Source organism: Palaemon carinicauda, chromosome 3 (assembly GCF_036898095.1).
Source record: "Palaemon carinicauda isolate YSFRI2023 chromosome 3, ASM3689809v2, whole genome shotgun sequence".
In the NCBI taxonomy this organism is placed as follows: Eukaryota; Metazoa; Arthropoda; class Malacostraca; order Decapoda; family Palaemonidae; genus Palaemon; species Palaemon carinicauda.
This window is the reverse complement of record NC_090727.1, coordinates 158,653,637-158,677,688: the sequence shown is the minus strand read 5'-3', so window position 1 is coordinate 158,677,688 and position 24,052 is coordinate 158,653,637. Positions and strand designations below refer to the sequence as shown.

General features: G+C 42.3%; 1 protein-coding gene across 1 annotated transcript in view; it reads left to right on the top strand.

Annotated features, from left to right (window-relative positions):
* Window positions 1-23,864, top strand: part of ND-18 (NADH:ubiquinone oxidoreductase subunit 18) — a 24,011-nt gene extending 147 nt beyond the window's left edge. The window contains exons 2-5 of the mRNA XM_068371050.1: window positions 3,957-4,104; window positions 14,578-14,690; window positions 15,376-15,463; window positions 23,426-23,864. Coding sequence (XP_068227151.1) covers window positions 3,957-4,104; window positions 14,578-14,690; window positions 15,376-15,463; window positions 23,426-23,578 — 502 coding nt within the window. The 3' untranslated portion in view covers window positions 23,579-23,864. The remainder of the gene's footprint in view (window positions 1-3,956; window positions 4,105-14,577; window positions 14,691-15,375; window positions 15,464-23,425) is intronic.
* The last annotated feature ends 188 nt before the right edge of the window (window positions 23,865-24,052 follow it).

Genomic DNA, 24,052 nt, shown 5'->3' with positions numbered 1-24,052 from the left:
ATGGTTTTATACACATATAGATTAAATAGATACCTGTTTTTTATCATTTCAAGTAAAACTAGCCGTAGCCTTTCATCCATTAAGGTCATACAGTCTCGATCCACTGTTGATTAATTAATTAATTTCAGGAAATTCAGTATTTGAACAATCCAAGATTCACTGGAACTGAGGTGTTTAGATATATAATTTCTAAGGAGTAAGAATGGGTTGTATGTAGTTAATTATTACTTGCCAAATCGATTTTCTTCATGGGGTAAAATGTATTTTTATATTTGTCTGAAATATGATATTATGAAACTATATTTACGAAACATGAATTAGTTTATTTATAGTTTATATAGGAAATATTTATAATTTTACTCTTAAAATTTTTTATTTTCCTTGTTTCCTTTCCTTACTGGGCTATTTTCCCTGTTGGGGCCCTTGGGCTTATAGCGGATAGCATCCTGCTTTTCCAATTAGGGTTGTAGCTTAGCAATTAATAATAATAGTAATAATGATAATACGCTTGTATATTGATAGACGGGACTTCCCACATGCGTAGGACACCACCTAACCTAACCTACAAACTGTGTCCTTACCTACTTACCTAATGGTGGGACTCCTGTGACTCCTCCCTTCGACTGCTGTATTCTTAGTCTTTTTATAGTTATATATGAATTATCTGTTTTAATGTTAATGTTTTTAAGATATTTTATTTTAATTTTTCATTACTTTTATCATTCATTTTCTTATTTCCTTTCCTCACTGGGCTATGTTTCCCTGTTGGAGCCCTTGGGCTTATAGCTCTTCCTTTTCCAACTAGGGTTATGGGTTGGCCAGTAATAAGAATGAAAATACAGTAGTTATGGTGCATGGCCGTCATTATACATACACCTTGAGGTCGATCCCAGCCCGGGACCGTGAGTTGAAGCAGTTTACTGACGAGGATACTGCTGTGGTTTTTCCACGGTTGGGTTGGGCTTGGCGAGCTTATTGTGCATCTCTCGATGATACTGGAACTTGAACTGGATACCATTAACCTTTACCTTTTATTTGCATCAGAACAGTTCAAGGTACCTGTATGTACGCCAGGAATATTAATTATTTTCATCAGTAATACGTTGCTATAATAAACGTCACTCGCATTTCAATTACTGATCCTCTCCATCACAACCAATTACAAAGTCTTAACAATTATGTCTGCTGGCATAAGGAGCAACTTAAATGGTAGTTAGTAATACTACTACAGGTTAGCATATTGGTAGAAGTAGAGATGGGGTTTGGTTAATTGAATTAAACAACGCAAACAGTAAGAATGTACCATTCAAGTTATTATAAAGGGTATATCTTTACTTGTGCAGTATTCATTAATACTTAGGTATACATTACTCTGAGTAAGAATATGTTATCCTGAAGTGCTGTATTAGGTCAGTTTACCTTAGTTAAATGGTGGATGAATGTGTTAATTTATCCAAATACTTGAACAACATATTTTTCCTACTTATTTTTTTTCCATTTCTGACCATTATGAATATTTGGGGCCAACCAACTGTTCATGAGTTTACTCAACCCCCATGTAATAGGTAGTAGGTTGGCCAGGTCACCAGCCACCCATTGAGATATTACCGCTAGAGAGTTATGGGGTCCTTTGACTGGCCAGACAGTACTACATTAGATCCTTCCCTCTGGGTACGGTTAATTTTCCATTTGCACACACACACACCACCCCTAATAGTCTGGCTTATTACCTGACAACACAGATTACCAAACAATTCTTCTTCACCCAAGGGGTTATTGCACTGTAATTGTTCATTGGCCACTTTCCTCTTGGTAAGGGAAGAAGAGAGACTCTTATAGCTGTGGTAAGCAGCTCTTCTAGGAGGACGCTCCAAAATCAAACCAGTGTGCTCTAGTCTTGGGTAGTGCCCATAGCCTCTGTACCATGGTCTTACACAGTCTTGGGTTAGAGTTCTCTTGCTTGAGGATACACTTGGGCACTCTATTCTCTATTTATCTTCCTCTTGTTTTGTTAAAGTTTTTTTAATTTACATAGGAGATATTTATTTTTAATGTTACTGTTCTTAAAATATTTTATTTTTCCTTGTTTCCTTTCCTTACTGGGCTATTTTTCCTGTTGGAGCCCCTGGGCTTAAAGCATCCTGCTTTTCCAACTAGGGTTGTAGCTTAGTAAGTATAATAATAGTGTATTGATAATAATAATATTACTAATAATAATAAGAATTATGTGTCAATACAGGTATACCTCATCCTACGTTGGTAATTGGTTTCCATGAGAGGCGACAAAAGTCGAAAAACGACTTTAGTCGAATTTGCGTGTCTCCAAATTTACTTGACACTAGGCTAAACCACAAATAACTATTCCCAGTTCAGTACTCTATTTATAAATGCATTTTTTAACAATATATGGTTGATAAGAATCTATTTTAATCTTGCAAATAAAGAAATTTTATTTTCTAACATAGTTTGAATAAATGTCATACAGTACATACATATACTTGTTCCCATACTAACAAACCTTCTGCTATTTATATTAGATATTACTTCCAATATAAATAGCTACAGGTTTGTATTAGTCAGGGAAAAATACAAATTATCCCCGAATTTGTGATATTGTTTGGATAAATACAAATTATCTCCAAGTTTATTATATCAATTTAGAAATTTGTAATATTTCATTATATATGATAAAGGTAGCCATAAGTGAAAGGTCAGTTATAACACTTAGCTGCCAAAGCCATACATGTCAATTTGCCACCAGCCAAAGTTTGAGATCAGTGAGCAACTAATTAGCTTGAATTCTTAATCCTCTCTTCTCTTTCTTAGATTGCACAGATGTGTAGAGGTATTGTTCATATATAAGTATGATTTTTATAACTCTGATTATCAATAACTATTGATACTACTGCTAAAGAGATATTGGATCCTTTGACTGGCCGGACAGTACTACATTGGATCCTTCTCTCTGGTTACGGTCCATTTCCCCTTTGCCTACACATACACCAAATAGTCTGGGGTATTCTTTACATATTCTCCTGTCCTCATATACCTGACAACATTGAGATTACCAAACAATTCTTCTTCACCCAAGGGGTTAACTACTGCACTGTAATTGTTCAGTGGCTACTTTCCTCTTGGTAAGGGTAGAAGAGACTCTTCAGCTATAGTAAGCAGCTCTTCTAGGAGGACACTCCGAAATCAAAGCATTGTTCTCTAAGTCTTGGGTAGTGCCATAGGTCTGTACCATGGTCTTCCACTTTCTTGGGTAAGAGTGCTCTTGCTTGAGGCTACACTCGGGCACACTATTCTATATTATTTCTCTTCCTCTTGTTTTGTTAAAGTTTTTATTGTTTATATAGGAAATATTTATTATGTTACTGTTCTTAAAATATTTTATTTTTCCTTGTGTCCTTTCCTTACTGGGCTATTTTCCCTGTTGGAGCCTCTGGGCTTATAGCATCCTGCTTTTCCAACTAGGGTTGTAGCTTAGAAAGTGATAATAATAATAGTGATAATACAAAACCCTTTACAAAGAAGGGTTATATAATTATGTTTAACAGTTTACAATGTTTGAATATTCCATTCTGTGACGTTTTACGATGTTGTGTCACGGCATTTAAGGATTTTTTGAGAGAGCTGGCTAATTTCCTGCAGTTTTCATATACTATTCAGCAGTGGCTTACTGCTTGTAGCTTTATACCTTCTGATAAGTATACAGGACTGTACAGTACTGTACTGTACTTCAATACAGTAGTTATAACTTTAATTAGTATTTATAACCCTTGCAACAGGTTTATAGGGTATGAAACAGTGAGTTTTATTTTTTTTTTATATTTAAACATTTGTTTAATTGTATAGAACACTATTCCTAAAGTCTTCAGAGCTTAGAGTTTATTTTATTTTGAGTGGTTGGTATTTTGAGTGCATTACTAGCTTTCATTAATTTTTGTTTTCAGGCGTGCTGTGAGCACATCAATACCCCGCCTTGTTGATGACCTAACCGTGAAGCAGATAGAACCCAAGGATTCCAAAAAGTCTTTCATGACATCAGAGGAGGTAGAACATGATAGAGCTATGAAAGGTTACATCACTATTGAGACTCCAGTAAGTGCAAGATATTCTATTTTTGATGCAGTGTATTGATTATAGTGATGCAGTAATTTCTAAATTAATTTAAGGGTCTCATACTTATGTTTTATTTATATTGTTATTGTATTTACTTTCATATATGAGAATTGTTTAACAGTACTGTAGTGTACTGTAATACATGTCTTTGTGCAATAACAATGTTTATATCACCAGTATGACAGTACAGTACTGTACAGTATTTGTTTGTTTCTCTACGTGATACAAACCTTTGACCTTCAGTAAAACTGTCGGGTGATGTGGGAAGCCACAACGGCAGACAGACCAAAGTATGAGGGCACTTCCTTCTTGGCTGCTGAATTCACGGCCTTGAAATCGGCAGCAATGTTGAATTTGCAGGCCACCAGCTAGATCAATCATTTGATGGTAGTCTTAGTATTCTTTGCTTCATCTAGGGATTTTTCAGATACCGAGAGGAAGAAATCCACTGACCTTGTACTTTCTTGGGCTAAGGCATGAAGGCAGTGATCTTTTTGGCTTATCAGTCATCCATCCGGTAGGCAAACTGGTTATTAAAGAGGAAAGATGCATTAGCTTCACGTTTCTCAAGCCAGATGGGACAGAAAGCAGCATATACTTAGTAACACACCAATCTCGGACATCCGTTGAGAAGTTGAGGAAGGAGAGTCGCAGCTCCCTCATCCACATGGAAGTGATCTTTAAGGTCTGTGATTTTTCAAGATCCTGCTCAAAGAGCTGCTGCTTCTCAAGCCAACAAAGCAGTCCCAAAGAAGAAGAAGGCTAAGCTCAGATTATGATCTGTGGCTCCAGGAACCTCTACCTTGAAAAAGGGCGGAGATCAGGCTCTCCCTTTTTGCACTCAACCAGGCCTTTCCAGGAAGGGATGCAGAAGTAGGAAAGGAAGCAGAGGCTGTTTAGAATGGCGAACACTTACTCAAGCATCCGTAAGTGATGGGATGCCTGTCAACCCATAGGGCAATGTGGCAGCGATACAGCGTGGAGAGGTGGGTGGTGAAAGTCCTCAGGGTGGATACTGCCTCCCGTTCATCAACTCGGCCCTTCCCCTCACTTGCTCTCTGATGACGTTCCAGTCTTATCCTCCGGAATCGCCAAAAGCCAGTTGTCGACCGGACATCGATCTCTCTAGTTTCAGCTTAGGCCTATTTGGAAGGGTTTCTTATTCTGCAGTATCTCAATGACTGGTCTATCATGTCGTCCTCAGGAGACAGTTGCTCATAAATAGGTTTGCTGAAGGTAATCATCTGATCCATTGTTTTCAATTTGTCTTTTACGAAGACCTTGGATCATGTGATGCCCTTCTTAAAATCTCCAATGCTGTACTGAAATCCATTGATTGTGGTCAGGAAGTTCATATGATTGGCATTGATTTTATTACTGCCTTTGACCATGTTATGCATGAGGCCCTTGTTTTCAAACTTAAAAGAGTTGGGATATGAAGTTGAACCTTAACAAAAATCAAAGTATATTTGTAAATAGGTCGAGGACAGTGGCTCCTCAGCATCCAGATCTCTGCATTTATAATGCTTCTTTAATTCAGGAAATAAAATGACTCAGTTTTGTATAGTTAATGTATCTGTGGGATGTAACCCTGTCACACAATTCCATGTAGATAATGGAGTTAAGGGTGATAAATTTAAAGTGTAGTTGTTCCGTAACTGAAATACAAACCACGCTATTTAATATGAGTAATTACTTTCGGCGTAGCTGAAATGACGAGCCATTAGAATTCTAACGAGGGTTTACTACCCCACCGCTAGTTAGCGGGGGGTAGGGAGGGTAGCTTGCTACCTCCCCCCCCCCCCACACACACACACACACACACACACCTGTGCTGAGCTCACTTTGCTCTCGGCTCGGGTGGTAGTTGGACGTGTCCGCTGTCACCCTCGACTTCTCTGACAGCCATTACTAATCTTTTGTTTGCTTTTTCTTTGAAGTTGGCCTCCGCGATGCGTAAGTGTCCTGGTTTACCTGACCGCCCTTGTGGTACCTATATGTCGGCGGTCGAAACGGAAAACCTTGTGTCCTTACTGTAGGGGCCAACGGTGTGATAAGAGTAATGTATGTGGTGAGTGCAGGGAGTGGTCTACCTCCCAATGAGAGAGGTTTTCCCGGCGCCGGAAGAAGTCCAGGCAGGATATTCCTCCTTTGAAGATTTCTTTGAAAGGAGAAAATCCCAAGGGCTCTTCTTCCGTGTCCCAAACCTTCTCCGAAGCTCCCACTCGATCGGTTTCTTCCGAGAAGCTGTCGAGTGGTAGCGTAGGCCGCAGTTCTGTTGACCGATCTCGGGGTTTGGGAGAGGGAGTTGCCTCCCATAGCGAGGCAGCTCCTCCTCCTCCCCCGGGGGAGGATTTAAATTTAAATGTAAATGTAAATGTGACTAATAATGATTTGTTGCAGCTTTGGGCTTCCTTGGGGCTTGAGGGTTCACCCTCCAAGGAAGCCTTGTTTGACATGATCAGATTGGGGGCAGCTGTCAAACAGTCGCCGACTTTAGCAGAGGTTGATCCTCTGTCTGTCGTCGACGTTGTTGTAGCAGAGGCTTCTGATGAGTTGTATCAAACCTCTGCTCCTGATGTTGCTGATGTAGCTGAAGGCTTAGTTCCCCCCTCCGAACATCTTTCGAGGGAGGAACTAAGTCCAACAGTCTCTCCTGCCGGTGATTCTTCCCCTCGGGGGAGTTCACTCACAGAGACTCCTCTTCAGAGGACTGCTGATGGTCAGCCTGCTGACCCCACGGCCCCCAGAGGGCGTATAAGGCGTAAAGCCCGCCTTCCTCTTCGCCTTAGAGGCCTTCCTTCACCTCACAAGGGTGTTAGGAGGCGCCTCTTCGGTTCATCATTGCCGCAGTTCGCCGCAGAGGAACCTCGCCGTCGTTCGCCGACTCTTCCGGCTACATCTCTGAACCTCTCCGCAGATCGTTCGCGATCTCCTTCGGTGGAAGGGCGTCCTTGCAAAGGACACGCTGACCTTCCACCCGCCAGACCTGCTGACCTGTCGTCGCCGTTCCTGGCCGCTGATGCGCTGTGGGCGCCCACTAACCCTGTTTTTAAACGGGCAACGGTCCCTTCAGGGCACAAGGGACTTTCACACAATGTGTCTTAAGTCCCTTGCGCACCAGGTATCCCCTGCACGCCATCGTTCACCTGCACGCAAGCGCTCTCTAGCTGCTGTGGTTCCTGTTATAGCGCGCCAGCGCTCACCTTCGTGCCGGTGCTCACCTGCGCGCCAGCGCTCACCTGTGCGCCTGCGCGCCCTCATCCTGATGCGCGCCCTCATCCTGATGCGCGCCATGCGCGCCCACGTTCTCCTGCGCGCCAACGATCTCCTGCGCGCCCACGATCTTCTGATCTGGGTGCAAAGGGGAAGATAACCTGTTCCCCTGCTCGCCAGCGCTCTCCAACGCGCCATCAAATGCCGACGCGCCATTGGACCCCGCCTGCTCGCCATCTTTCACTGCACGCCATCGCGCGCCTTTCGCGCCCACCTATTCCTCATGATGTGCGCCCTCATGCGCGCCCGCGCGCAAGGGATATATCTCCTGTGCGCGCGCGCCCAACGTTATCGCCCTCACGGGCTCTTCGGGATCCTGTGCGCCCACGCGAACAATTGCCTTCGCGCGCGCGAGCGCTCATTCAGCCTGCTGCGCTCCCTCTGCAATCACTGGAACGCGCCATTAATCGCCCGCGCGCCCTCGCCATCGCCCTCGCGCACGCGATCCAGGCAAAATTCCATCGTGCGAGCGCCAGCGCAACCCCCAATACGATCACCAGCGCAGTCCCACGCGCGAGGCTGCAAGACGCCACGCGGCGAGGTCATCGTCATCGTGTTCCCCCCCCCCCCCCCCCCCCCCCCCCCCGCAAGCACAGAACAGCGCGCTCGCCGGAGGGAGGGTACAGGAACTTTTCTTCTTCCTTTCAGGCAGACCCTACTTTGGTAACTCCTAGGGATCGATCGATCCCCTTCCCTCCAGAGGGAGTATCTGACAGCGCAGCTGTCAGTCGGCAGCCCTGGTTTGGGTCGTTTGTCAGAGCGGTCATGCAGGCTTTTAAGCCTGTTCTCTCTGAGCTGGGCCACAAATCAGTGGCAGCTTCGACTCCCCTAAAGAGGAAGAGAGGAATACCTAACGTGGTGACTTCTCCAAGGGCGAAGCTGACTCCTCAGAAGTCTTTGAGGAAGGCCTCCTCCCCCCCAGACTTTCTCTCCCTCCCCTTCGGACGAAGATTTCCTGTCCTCGGGAGTCACGTGAGGTGAGGCGTTCCCCCATCACACCAATGAGGGAAACCCCACCTCGCGCAGAGAAGTCTTCTCGGGTAGGGGTGGAGAAGAGCCTCCCACCATCACTGTTGGAGTCCTGCATCCCTCCCAGGAGGGAGTCGAAGGACTCCCAAGACTTTACCGAAGTCGTCCTCAAGGATTAGACCAGAGCCAGCCAAGCCCCCGGAGAACGTCCACGAGTCCCCCCAAGAAGAGCCTTTGGGGACAGGAGACTTTGCTGCCAGCCCTTCAGGAGGAGAGCTACAGTAGTCAGAGCATGCGTTCTGTCAGGTTCTGACCCTTATGAGGAATCTCAATGGGTTCGCGGATCCAGAGATTCCCCCTCGTGAGGGCAAGGACACGGTCTTGGACCGAGTCTTTGGTACTCAAAAACCCTCTAAGGCCAGCGCGGCTTTGCCCTGGTCCCAAGGGGTTAAGAGTGCCTCCTCCAGCTGATCCAGCGCCAGTAACAAACTCCTCCCGCCTCCTCGTGTCCATCAGAGGTGGTACTTTGACATCATGGAGGAGACTTGTTTAGCTCTTCCCTTACACCACTCTTTGGAAGAGCTTACCAGGGGAGTCCCTCTAGAGAGACACTCCAACCGGCAAGTGTCGTTCTCGGCTACGGAGATCCTTAGCCAGAAGGTGGCGAAGTGTGCCATGCAGGCAACTTCGTGGCTGGACATCTGGCTAGGGTCTCTAGGCATCCTGTTACGATCTGCGGACTTGTCCAAAGAGCATACCAGGAAGGCCATGGAGACCTTTCTACTTTCAGGCACTTGTACCATCGAGTTTCTAGCCCACCAAGTCTCGAACTTGTGGGCTAATACCATCTTGAAGCGTCAAGATGCGGTGTCTGAGAGATTCCACCAGAAGGTCCCCAGCACCGAGATCAGCAGGCTCAGACATTCTTCCATCTTGGGGAAGAATTTGTTTGAGCCTAAGGACGTGGAGCAGGCGGCTGAGAGATGAGGAAGTCCAACCAGGACTCTCTCCTACATAGGGCTTTAACATCAAAGCTCTATAAACCTCCAGCAACCCAGCAACCACATCCTACCAAGACTACGAAACCGGCAGCTGCAGCGAAGACAATGGTGTCGAAGCCCGTTCCTGTCAAGGACAAGAGGCAAAAAGTCCTCCAGGGGAGGAAAAAATCTTAGAGGGAGTGGCCGAGGTCGCAAACGCTAGGATTGGCAGTCCCCCTGCATGTCAACCAGTGGGGGGATGCCTACAAAGTTGCGCAAACAGGTGGCAGCAACTCGGGGCCGATTCCTGGACGATTTCCGTAATCAGTCAAGGATATCGCGTCCTGTTCACAACATCTCTACCTCCCCTGACAGCGAATCCAGTGTCGTTGAGCTCCCTTGCCATGGGATCGGCAAGGGGGCAAGCCCTTCGGGCAGAAGTCGAGACCATGTTGAAGAAGGGCGCTCTCCAAGAAGTTGTCGACGGGTCCCCGGGCTTCTTCAGTCGACTCTTTCTTGTAAAGAAGGCGTCTGGAGGCTGGAGACCAGTCATCGACCTCTCAGCTCTGAACAGGTTTGTCAAGCAGACAAGGTTCAGCATGGAGACGGCAGACACGGTCAGACTTGCAGTGAGACCGCAAGACTTCATGTGTACACTGGACATGAAGGACGCGTACTTCCAGATCCCAGTCCATCCGTCTTCAAGGAAGTACTTGAGATTCAGCCTAGACAACAAGATCTACCAGTTCAAGGTGCTGTGTTTCGGTCTCTCCACAGCACCTCAGGTTTTCACCAGAGTGTTCACCCTAATATCGTCGTGGGCACACAGGATCGGCATCCGTCTCCTCCGTTATCTGGACGACTGGCTGATCCTAGCAGACTCGGAGTCAGCCCTTCTTCGACACTGAGACAAACTTCTGGGACTTTGCCAAGATCTGGGGATCATGGTAAATCTCGAGAAGTCTTCTCTGCTTCCTACTCAAAGACTGGTATATCTAGGCATGATCATAGACACCAATCTCCACAAAGCCTTCCCATCAGACGACAGGATAGCAAGGCTGAGGAGGGTCACGAGTCCTTTCCTCAGACGAGAAGAGCTCCCAGCCTAATCGTGGTTACGTTTCCTCGGTCACCTCTCATCCTTGGCCCGTCTAGTTCCCAACGGTCGCCTCAGAATGAGATCTCTGCAATGGCGACTCAAGTCCCGGTGGAATCAAGGTCACGATTCCCCGGATGTCATGATCCCTATGGGTCCTACGGAATGGACGGATCTTCAGTGGTGGGTGACAGACGAGAACCTACGAAGGGGAGTGAATCTTCTCGTCCTCCCCCCGGATTTGATGCATTTTTCGGACGCCTCAAAGAAACGGTGGGGTGGCCCACGTTCTGCACCACAGGACCTCAGGCCTGTGGTCAGAATCAGAAAAGTGCCTCCATATAAATCTGCTAGAAATGAAGGCCGTATTCCTGGCCCTTCAACAGTTCCAACAATACCTGGCGGGTCACTCTGTGGTGGTGATGAGCGACAACACCACAGTAGTGGCTTACAGCAACAAGCAAGGAGGTACCTTTTCAGAGCAGCTATTCCATCTCGCAGTAGAGATACTGAGATGGACCGAAGTCCACTCGATTCCACTATCGGCTCGCTTCATTCCAGGCAAGAGGAATGTGCTCGCCGACAGTCTGAGCAGAGCGTCTCAGATAGTGAGTACCGAGTGGTCTTTGGATCATCTAGTAGCCAACAAAGTCCTGACTTTGTGGGGTTACCTGACTGTGGATCTGTTTGCTACAGCGCTGAACTTCAAGCTCCCGCTGTACTGCTCCCCAGTCCCGGATCCCAAGGCACTCTGGCAAGATGCCTTCCAACAACGGGGGACAACATCGACGTATACACCTTTCCCCTATTCTTTCTGATGAGGAGGGTACTCAACAAGACCAGAATATCGGTCAGTCTCTCGATGACCCTTATAGCTTCGCTATGGCATAACGCGGAATGGTTTCCAGACCTTCTGCAACTCCTAACGGAACTTCCGAGAGAACTCCCTCCACGACACGAGCTACTCAAACAACCACACGCCAACATCTTTCACAAAGCCGTAGCTTCGCTTCGACTTCACGCCTGGAGAGTATCCAGCATCTCCTCGCAGAGAGAGGATTTTTGCAACAGGTTGCGAACAGGATGTCTGGACACCTGCGAAGGTCATCCGCAGGGGTCTACCAGGCAAAGTGGCAAGTTTTCTGTGGTTGGTGTCGTGGAAGGGGTATCTCTCCACTCGATGCCACTATTCCAGCAATAGCGGAGTTCTTCATGTATTTTCGAGAAGAAATGCGCCTTTCAGTCTCGGCAGTGAAAGGCTATCGCTTGGCCTTAAGTCTAGCCTTCAGGCTGAAAGGAGTGGAGATTTCTTCTTCACTGGAACTTTCCCTACTCATACGAAGTTATGAACTTACCTGCCCTCAGTCGGAAGTGAGACCTCCTCCATGGAACGTGGTTTGAGTTCTCAGGTCTCTTAAGAGACCTCCTTACGAACCATTACGCCAGGCTTCAGATCGCCACCTGACCTGGAAGACGGTGTTCCTACTAGCTTTGGCCTCAGCCAAGCGAGTCAGTGAACTTCATGGTCTCTCGTATGACATCGCCCATTCAAGGGGATGGGGGGAGGTAACGTTCAGATTCGTCCCTGAGTTTGTTGCTAAGACTCAGAATCCTGGAGTGCCGGACCCTCGGTTCGACTCTTTCCAGATTTCGAGTCTTCGTTCTGTAACAGATGACCCAGACCATCTCCTACTGTGCCCAGTAAGGAGTCTGAGGCTATATCTCAAAAGAACGGCTGCAGGTCGTCCCCAAGTGCAGGCATTGTTTGTGAGCACTGGGAGGACAAAGAGGAGGGTTACCAAGAATACTATCTCAATATGGATTCGTAAGGTAATCCATCTGTCCCTGAATCCTGACCCTCCTCCGTCACGTCGCCCTAGAGCACATGATGTCAGGGGCATAGCTACGTCCTTGGCCTTCAAAAAGAACTTCTCAGTGCCGCAGGTTCTACAAGCAGGGGTGTGGAAGCGTCAGACGACCTTCACAGCCCACTACCTGCAAGACGTGACCCACAGGAGGCTGGATACGTTCTCTGTCGGCCCTGTGGTGGCTGCACAACAGCTGGTTTAAACCTCAGGCTCCTTAATGGACAAGTAGCAGAAGGTTGAGGGCATTGTTACCCGGTTTTAGTCTGCATGAATGAAAAGGTTTTTCTGGCCCTTATTCTTTTCTTCATCCTCCCCTCTCTTGGGGAAAGCAGCATCCTGGGTTCTCTGCACAGCTGACCTCGAACCACTGCAGGTAAACCATGTCTCCTTGTGTTCTTAGTATTAAGCTAATACTGTCACGTCCCCATACCCTGACGAGGTGGTATTGGGAGAGTCCTAGCCTAAAATTTTGATCTAAAGGACTACAGGTCAACTAACTAGGACGAGTCACTCTTCAAACCTTCACACACAGCTTACGTAGGCCGCAGCCCTTGCACAGCAAGGTGCAGGGACTCCTTATTGTTGAGTGCTGACACACTCAGATACTGAGTCCCCGGGCAAAGCCAAAAGCCAATACTGGCCTGGACTTACCACCCTTCCTAAGGGGTGAGTTACCCATATTAAATAGCGTGGTTTGTATTTGTTACGGAACAAATGACAAATTCGTAGGTAATTTGTATTTTTCCTAACTATAAAAACCTTAGATATTTGATCAAACTTGCCCGCCAGCCCTATCCCCCGTGAAGTCCTACCCCAAAGCAAAGTGAGCTCAGCACAGCTGTGTGTGGGGGGGGGGGGGGGGGTAGTAAGCTACCCTCCCTACCTTCCGCTAACTAGCGGTGGGGTAGTAAACCCTCGTTAAAATTCTAACGGCTCGTCATTTCAGCTACGCCGAAAGTAATTACCCATATTAAATAGCTAAGGTTTGCATAGTTAGGAAAAATACAAATTACCTACGAATTTGTCTTGTTCATGATATTCCTTTATGTTAAAGACAGATAGACAAACATGAAAGTGAGAGGAAGTCCCATGTTTGTCACACTGAAGCTAACCACTTACGACTGGCTTATGCATCGCACATGGCAGAAACTAATCCAAGTGTTGTCATATGTAATTACAATGTTGCCACACTTCGTAATCAAGATATTAGTCTTACAATAACTAAAGTCGTTAGGCATTAATATAGTATAAATGGTAACGTAAACATAATTCTCTCGTAAATTAATAACAAGAAAAATGTGCATAAGTGCGTATGACCTGTAAGTACAGTAATATACATTATCTACTTTGTAATATATTTGATATCTATACAGTTAGGAAAATTACAAATTACTTTTTAAAACTTGCGATTTTTTTCTCCGTACAATTTTAGAAAGCAATACTACATAGATGATTGACAACATTAATTTTCACAATGACATTTGATAGCCCTGTTGATTTTCTTTTCCAGCCTTTAGTGGCAGTTTTGAACTTCTGTGCTTTCATTTCAAAAGCCCGTTGACAGTTCTATTGATAATTATGAGCGTAAGCTGGTACATATTGACTTGAAAGGGTAATCATTTCAGAGCGATGACCCATCAGCCTGAATGTTTGAGGAGGATTAGCGGTTATTAATTTATCACAATTGTGTTGATCATCCTTGATCTGCTCTTTAGCATTTATTCTGAATCTCTTAGTAACAAATACTGCTGGTCTTTGTTATCTCCATGTTGGTACTTCAAATAATAGTCAAGGTGAAAGAGGTTTTCTCAAGTCAGTGTGCATCATTTAGCCCAGTAAAAGGAAAAGTTAATTTCCATGCTGCAATCCATTTACCAATGGGGTTGTGAAATGACTTTCTATTATTGTCTAATTTTTATTAAATAGCATTTAGTACTATTTTAAAATTCAATCATAAACAGTGCTGACATCTTCATTACTATAAAATTATATATCAAAAGTATAACCATGTACTGTAAAGCAGTGGCATAACTTTTTAAGTGATACTGCATAACTATGATCAGGTTTTTATTTTCTTTTGATGTAAATGAATCTTTAGTTATAGAGTAATTTCAGACTATTATGAGTTTTACAAAGATATTTGTAGTAAAAATTTGTGTAACAGAGAATTGGAAGAATGCAGAAATACAACCATGTTCTATGTGGAAGTTTGTATTTTGTACTGATATAATGTTCATTAGCTATATACCATATGTCTTTTCAGCTTGATATTACCCCAATTACTGGCGTTCCAGAAGAACATATAACAACACGGCGTGTTCTTATTAAGAAGCCAACAAAAAATTCTATGCAATCAGGAACCAACAACCTTCAAAGGTAATCATCAAATTTATTTTGTAATTTTCTTGTCTACTTAAACTACAAAAATTTCAATGTTGTAATACCTCACTTAATGTTGGTTTGATATGCAACTGTTCCAACTTCATATCACTCAATCTTAGATATTAAGTATAGAAATAAAATCCATGTTATACCGTTTAACACGACCTTGCACTGGTCTCTATGTCATGCAATAAAAATGAAATACTGTACTGTACAGTGTTGTACTTCACATGGAACTTTAGCGATATATACTTATTCATGTTCACTACGTATATAGGGGAATGGATGTTAATTTATAAGCAAAAAGCGTTCTTTCGTTGAAAATCGCTCGGCGTACGTTGCTCTAGTGCAAGAGTTAACATGCTAATCTTTGTGAACCACTTGATTATAATTCTTTTCCCTCAAGATTGAAAGGTGTGATTCACTGGTACAGATTAAGCAATGCAAAAATGATGAGTTTGTATTGAATAAATTTTAAATTTAAATTGTAAAATTATTTGTTTAATGTTACACTAAGCATGCTATCACTAACATTTTGAAAGGTAAGGCAGGACAGAGGTATTTTGGTTATATAAGTTGGCTGTCTTATATAGAAAATCTCAAATAATTTGCAGTTGATATGATACTGTAATGGTCAAGCAGAGAACATAATGAACTGAAATGGCATTTCTTTACTCAGGTGGAAGATAGTATTTGAAGCACGTGAACGCTGGGAGAATCCTTTGATGGGATGGGCATCGACAGCTGATCCTCTCTCCAATGTTGAGGTTAGTTTTTATTTGATAAAGGAAATAAGATTTGAAATTCATGTTTCCATACCTACTCTATTGTCAGTATGGAAGTGTAGTGTTTTTGAAAAATATAAAACTGCAAGTAACTGAAGAATAATGCTTTATTTATCAACAAAACAGTTATTATATGTTTCCATTTAAAAAAGAATTGCAGAAGTTTAGGTTGTTCCTACATGAATATAAACTATCGTCCTTTACTATAGAGGATCGATTTTATCGTAGCGGGAACCCAGCCGTTTAACTTTTAACGAGGTGTCAGCAGTTACCACTGAACAGTCACTTTGATTCAAGCCATCGGCTAACAGTGACATGCTGTCAGCACTCATACAAATTCATCATCATCATCAACATCTCCTCCTGCGCCTATTAACGCAAAGGGACTCTGTTAGATTTCACCAGTCGTCTCTATCTTGAGCTTTTAAATCTATATTTCTTCATTCATCATCTTTTACTTCACACTTCATAGTCCTCAGCCATGTAGGCCTGGGTCTTCCAACTGATCTAGTGCCTTGTGGACCCCAGTTGAAAGTTTGGTGAACTAATCTCTCTTGAGGAGTGCAAAGAGCATGCCCAAACCATCTCCATCTAACCTTCACAGTGATCTTATCCACATATAGTTCTCGACTAATCTCTCTCATACTTTCATTTTTAATCATGTCATGTCACTTAACTCTCAATATTCTTCTGAGGGTTTTGTTCTCAAATCTGCAAAATCTGTTGGGTATTGTTTCAGTGTCGTACCAGGACTCTTGTCCTTATAGTAACCCCGCTCTCACTAAACTGATATATAGCCTGATTTTTATATGTAATGTCGAGATTTGATTTCCAAATTTTACTTAACCTAGCCATTGTCTGATTTGCTTTTTTCTATCTTTTATTAAACTCAAATTCTAAAGATCCTGTTTTAGAGATCATAGTTCCTAAATATTTAAATGATTCCACCTCATGAATCCTTTCTCATTCCAATTTTATTTCATCTTCCGTTCTCATCATCTATTTATCTTGAGCCCAACCTCATGTGATATTTCATGCATTCTGGTAAGCAAGCTTTGCAAGTCCTGTGCTGTTCTGCCAATAAGGACAGTGCCATCATCATACCCTAGGTCAGCTAATTTCCTGTTACCAATCCAGTCTAATCCTTCTCCACCATCCCCAACTGTTCTATGCATTACAAAATCTATGAGGAGGATAAACAACATAGGTGACAACACATTCCCTTGGAGGTCTCCACTGTTCACTAGAAATTCATTTGATAGACTCCACTAACACTAACTTTGCACTTGCTATGCTCATGAACAGACTTAATCAAATTTACATATTTAGGAAGAATTCCATAATAATGCAGGACTCTCCACAAAGTTAGCCTGTGCATATTATCAAAGGATTTTTTATAGTCCACAAATGCCATCAAAAGTGGATTTCTATATTTTACACATTGCTGTACCACATGCCTTAAGATGAATATTTGGTCAGTACAACTTTGACCTTTTCTATATTCTGCTTGTTCATCTCTCAGCTTTTCATCAATCTTTCTCTCTAGTCTCTTTATCTTTAGCTTTTTCTATATTTTTTCTTACCTTTTTCAGAAATGAATGCATTTTCTTGATGCTGAAGGCAGAATTGCCCGGGAGTGTCGAGTAAATGTGGCACTTTCTTGAATGGGAGATTGGTGGATCCTTATACTTGTGCCCTTCATGCAGTTTAGAGATTGGTCACCCAGGGCCAGGTGTATGGCAGGAGGCAAAAGAAGGCTCATCCTCGAGTTCGAACAAAGCGAAAAAATCTGCTCTTTCTACCCCCCTGTACTGAGCACTCTGTCCCTTCATTGTCAGCCTCTTCTGAAGGCAAGACAGGGAAGAGTGGTGCCAAAGTTTCAGGGCAGAGAGACACTTGTTTCCTCCAGAAAATGCAGTGAGCCTCTCCTTTGGGAGGAGCTTGCTGATGATGAGTTGATGACGCTATGCTACGTGTTTGAACTTCCCAGGGACTAAATAATACTCCATCAAAAGAATGGCCATCTTTAGCACTTAATCCCGCTAAGGGGATTGAGACGACTTATCACAATTTTGACTTTAAGCCTGAACTTGTGTAGGTGGCTAAAATTCCACCCTAGAGTCAGGCTTCAGTGTTTGCTCCACACCCTATGGGGATGAAGAGTGAGTTCAATTATAGTAGGCATGCTTGCTCTCTCAAGATACACGTGCTCGAAGTAAAATTTCTGGAATCAGACATCTTTTACCGATGAACCCACCTTCTGCGCGACGTCGTCCGTGACGAAGTCAAAACAACTTACCTCATCAGACCTTGTAGGTGATATACAAGCACCAGATACACGCTCATTTATGACACACAACCAGGGTCCTTTACGAGATTCTTCCATGACCATCTGTCCATAGACGGAAACTTAGCTTAACCTCTGAAATCCTTATCTCGGGTTAAAGGTGATAAGAGTCAACACCCTGCACCTCTTATGGTCTGTTACTTGATATCCTGTGATTTTAAACCAGCATCTTTGATTATAAAAGCTTCCCTCCCACCTCATGGTGTGTTGTCCTATTAATGGACAAGTCTTCGTATTTGTGTAGGAACAAATCACAAATTGCAAAAGTAATTTTTGTTTTTCTAAACTATACAATCATGAGTTCTAAATTCCACTTCCCACCTCAACCACTCCACAGGCCCAAAGTGAAGGTCTCAGTGTGCTAGCGAGGGAGTGTGGCATCCCCCACCTCTTGCCAGTAACCACCAATGCACCTTGTTATTCATACTCCTGTTAAAAAACTCATGTTTGCATAGTTATGAAAAATACAAATTACTTATAAAATTTGTGATTTTTCCAAGCTATACAAACTTGTGTAGTTATAATAAAATTTCCTACCTTAACCACCCCTCACAGATTTAGGCCTGTGGACAAAAGTGGCTATTCTGTGACATGGGAGGCTTCCTCATCACACCATATTGTTAATGAACTTCCTTTTTAGTGATTCAATGCCAGTTCCAGTACCACTAAAGACCCCATATATTTCTGTATAGGAGGACCTTTAGATCAGACAAAATTGAAAATTGGGAAAAATTTTAATGAATTTAGGGCATATTTGTTGTAGAAGGTGACTGTTAAATTACAAAAATATCTGTGTACAAATATGTATTGATATGCGACCTATGCAACTTACGACTGATCGACTGTTATATCTGGTTAGGACATTTATCAAAACGAGAAATTAAATGTACAAGTCAAAATGTGAGCTAATGATACTAATAGCTTTTAGTAAAGATGAGGTTATTATAAATACTGTATTTTACTTCATCTACCCTTAGAAATTCAAAATAAATGAAATGATGGTGATTTCATGGTTTTTCATATACACGCCACTTAAAACAAACCATTGTTTTGTTTGAGTTTCTTTACTAATCATAACAAACAAATGAACGCATTTACAACCAATAATTGTAAATTTCATTTCCTATATATTTTTCTTAACTTTATTTCTAAGTCAGTTGAATATTATACAACTCAATCTTATTACTACCGTCATTAAAATATCATCAAAATTATTGAAAGGTTAGAGATTGATAAAGATAAGTATTGTAGAGAATGCAACCATAACTTACATTTTCTCAGCAGGAGTTATATTGATAAAAGTTTATTTCATTGTTATGGAATTTTTTCTCAAATACAGTAGGCTATTTATCAGGAACCTATGCCACTGATGTACAAGCCAAAATCAGTTTGGTTACCTTTATTATAGGTTTTTATACCGAGGCTAACACTAGTCTACTAGTACACATCACTTGGAATTCATGATGTAGTTTTTGGATCGGTTGTATAAGATGACCCCAATTTTTAGGGCTGAATTTTAGGATTTAAAGGTTGTCTTTTATGTGGAAATATATGGTATCCCCATTTTGAAGGGCTCATTTGTATAGATAGGAAAAATGCAAGTTAGTTCTAAAATCTATTATATCCCTTTTACCCCCAGGCTATTTGGAACTTTCTAACCCTTAACCCCCAGGCATTTTTTTTTTTTCAAGCACATTTTGCAATATGTATTTTTTTAAATTACTCTAACAGCCTTAATTTTTGTCATAGATAGGTAAGGTTGGTCTCATTCTATTGGAAAATGCCTGAAGTTTCTCATAAATTTATCAAAAATATGCAAAAAATAATGTAAATAGCAGTTTTTTGCAAAGACGTACCAGTACGTCCATGGGGATAAAGGGATGTGTTTTGTGAAACGTACCAGTACGTCCATTGGGGGTAAAAGGGATATTTTGCAAATTCTTATGTTACATGTCTATTAATATTTCTTAAATTTGGCTGTTCTATGGTATTCGTATGTTTACAGCTAATCAGCATTGTACTTCTTAAGGTCTCTTTGCCATTGGAATGTTTTTATTTAGCAGTGAATTAGTTATCTTGCTTCATTTTATTGATGGTGCAACTCCCTTTTTTATATCTTGCTACCCTCTGTTAACTCGTGGTTTAGTCTAGAGTTTTTCCAAGATAATAAAAGTATTCTACATCATCTAAGACTTTTCCTTCTATCAATCACAGTTGATCTCTCTCAACTTATTCCTTTTCCTCAATTGCTTATGTACATTAAGGAATTGAAAGTGATACTCTATGTATATTTTTTTCCCATTTAGAGCTCCTCTCAGTACATCATTTGTTACAAAAATACAGTTCACCTTTACCATAACCACTTTATCCTTTGCTTCATTTCTAGTCACCAGTAACTTTACGTTTCATAAGTTAATTTTTATTTCACTCCACTTTATGAACCTATCCACTACCTCTCCCTCATTTTGTGCTGTTAATACTAGGTCATTTGCATCAGGAAATGAAGTAGCTCACCAATACTCCTTTGTAGCTTTTTTTATTATCTCTAGCTTTAAATTGTCATTCCATGCACTAGGTATAATGTTATGGTTGTGTAACATTACTAATCCAATGGGTGTCTGGTACTCTTATCCTTTTCAAGCACTATCAATTGCCATTTCAATCTACACATATGATACAATCTACTTATTTGTGTAATACTTTTCTTGTTGTTGGCTCATCATAAAAACTCAGTCTGTTGATTTGGAAATTGGAAGAAAGCCTCGCTAGCATCCAGGCCCTTAGAAAGCCAAACTGCAAACTAAGGAACAAATAATTACTTTCAGCCAAGGTATTTAGGTGTTTTGCCTACACCATACATATTTTTACATCGACTTTTACTTGGCAGAGTTGATAAGAAATGGGTTTTCTTCACTCTTCTGCCCAAATTTTTTTTCATCAACAGATGCTCGAAAACTTATATTCTATAAATGTCATATATATATATTGGTTGATAATAATTAGGGCTGAAACCAATAGGTGTACAAAGAAACTGTTCTTCGTAACTTTCAAAAATTACCGAGGCAACTTGGTAGTCAAGTCATTTTATAGTTTTCACGAGAAAGGAGACTTATCCTGTGGACCTATACCTCTGTAAGCATCAAGGTCAAGTAAAAAATAGCTAATTTTACAGTAACAGAATGCTAAACTTGTCAGTTCAGTTCAGTAAATCAAGCACAACACACCAACCAAGAGGGTTTTCTTTTCATTTTGATATAGTGTGTTCTAAGCAAGGAAAGGCACTGTTGAATCAACATCAGGAAGTGCAGATTTGAGGGAAGGTCATCATTTTTGTTTCCAAGTTTTACCAGAGGTAATTTCTTGAAGTCAGTTACTGTATTTCAAATCCAATTAAGATCCCTTTTCCAAAGCTTACAAGCCTCTTGCTCCTCAAACTAAACCCACATACAACATTCGTTGAATGAAGCTTTGTCTTTACTAAAATAATAACAGTGTGCTCAGAATCCCCACATATCAGAAGACATTTTGAGCCTTGAGCTCCAGTGAACAATCTTTTCAACAAGAAACTACGGGTAATCTGCTCTCTTGCTTCCTCTAGACCTGAAGACAGCATTAAGCTGCTCTAGCTTCGTCTAGACCTGAAGGCAGCATTAATCTGCTCTTGCTCCATCTAGACCTGAAGGCATTAATCTGCTCTTGCTCCCTGTAGACCTGAAGGCAGTGTTAATCTGCTCTTGCTCCCTCTAGACCTGAAGGCAGCATTAATCTGCTCTTGCTCCTTCTAGACTTGAAGGCAGCATTAATCTGCTCTTGCTCCCTCTAGACCTGAAGGCAGCATTAATCTGCTCTTGCTCCTTCTAGACCTGAAGGCAGCATTAATCTGCTCTTGCTCCCTCTAGACCTGAAGGCAGCATTAATCTACTCTTGCTCCCATTAGACTTGAAGGTATGATTAATCTCCTCTTGCTCCTTCTAGACCTGAAGGCAGCATTAATCTCCTCTTGCTCCCTCTAGACCTGAAGGTAGCATTAATCTGCTTTTGCTCCCTCTAGACCTGAACGCAGCATTAATCTGCTCTTGCTCCCTCTAGACCTGAAGGCAGCATTAATCTGCTCTTGCTCCTTCTAGACCTGAAGGAAGCATTAATCTGCTCTTGCTCCCTCTAGACCTGAAGGCAGCATTAATCTGCTCTTGCTCCCTCTAGACCTGAAGGCAGCATTAATCTGCTCTTGCTCCCTCTAGACCTGAAGGCAGCATTAATTTGCTCTTGCTCCCTCAAGACCTGAAGGCAGCATTAATCTGCTCTTGCTTCCTCAAGACCTGAAGGCAGCATTAATCTGCTCTTGCTTCCTCAAGACCTGAAGGCAGCATTAATCTGCTCTTGTTTCCTCAAGACCTGAAGGCAGCATTAATCTGCTCTTGTTTCCTCAAGACCTGAAGGCAGCATTAATCTGCTCTTGCTCCCTCTAGACCTGAAGGCAGCATTAATCTGCTCTTGCTCCCTCTAGACCTGAAGGCAGCATTAATCTGCTCTTGCTCCCTCTAGACCTGAAGGCAGCATTAATCTGCTCTTGCTCCCTCTAGACCTGAAGGCAGCATTAATCTACTCTTGCTCCCGTTAGACTTGAAGGTAGGATTAATCTCCTCTTGCTCCTTCTAGACCTGAAGGCAGCATTAATCTCCTCTTGCTCCCTCTAGACCTGAAGGCAGCATTAATCTGCTCTTGCTCCCTCTAGACCTGAAGGTAGCATTAATCTACTCTTGCTCCCCCTAGACCTGAAGGCAGCATTACTGTAATCTGCTCTTGCTCCCTCTAGACCTGAAGGCAGCATTAATCTGCTCTTGCTCCCTCTAGACCTGAAGGAAGCATTAATCTGCTCTTGCTCCCTCTAGACCTGAAGGCAGCATTAATCTGCTCTTGCTCCCTCTAGACCTGAAGGCAGCATTAATCTGCTCTTGCTCCCATTAGACTTGAAGGCAGGATTAATCTCCTCTTGCTCCCTCTAGACCTAAAGGCAGTATTAATCTGCTCTTGCTCCCTCTAGACCCGAAGGCAGCCTTGTAGGATGTGGTCGGTACCCTTCGAACCTAAAGAACTCTCTGAGTTAGCAGGAAAGTACTGTTTGCTCCAAGAATCAAGATGACCATTGGGGCTATAAGGTAAATATCCCAATGCTTTGGCTCGCTTCTGGTGGAGTCACAGAGATTTCTTTCCTATCTTACTTTCCCTTATAGTGTATGGGAGAGGCAGACGGACCTCACCACTTTACTAAAAGGAACATGGCTGTCTACTGTGGATGGTGTCATTGAACGGTCATCTTTTATGTTGAGCAACTGAGTAGGCTGCTAATTTTCTCATTAGACTTGCGAAAATAAGCTCTTCCAAGTTTCTTTGGTGAAGAATTATCACCCTGACCTGAGTAAGGTGTTTGGACCAAAAATTTTCATTTAATTTATGAGTCTGTGCATTAAGGTAGCCATTAAAATGCCTAGAACATAGCCATATATATATAAATTCATATTGTTGATTGCCATTTTCTTAATTGTGAACAGGTTCTATGTTGTCTGAGATTTAATCTTTTCCGCTTTTCATTCCAGGTTGATTTCCCTTCCAAAGAGGAGGCCATCGCATTTTGTGAAAAAAATGGGTGGTTTTGGGAGACTGAAAACCCACCTGTCAAGCCACCTAGAGTTAAAAGTTATGGGGCCAATTTTTCATGGAATAAGAGAACTAGACGATCTACAAAATAGTTTGTTAGGGAATCTGAGATAAGATTTGTGTGCATTCTAGTATTGCACTTGTACTTTCGGGTGAGAATGTTAAATTTCTTATACAGTCTACCACCATACATTTGATGTTTTCTCTAAATTACCAAGATTTATGTAGTGGGAGTTGTTGTTTACTTGGCACACTAAGGTTTGTTTTGAAAATGTGGTAGTGTACTGTCCTCCGAGTAATATAATTTTTTTTAAATTGCTGGTAAAATATAATGCAATTATTTATGTACATAAAATATATTAAGTAATTTACTGAGAATGAGAATTTTATTAACTCCAGACTGTAATGCAATAAGCAACCCTAGCCCTTTAAAGATCAACTATGACCTACTAGACTGTGGTCTCAATTTTACAATTACAAAACTTAGGAAATCTACCACCCACTAGTTTAGTCCAATCAATCCCATTCTTAACTTATATCACACATCATGTTCCAAGTCTGATTTC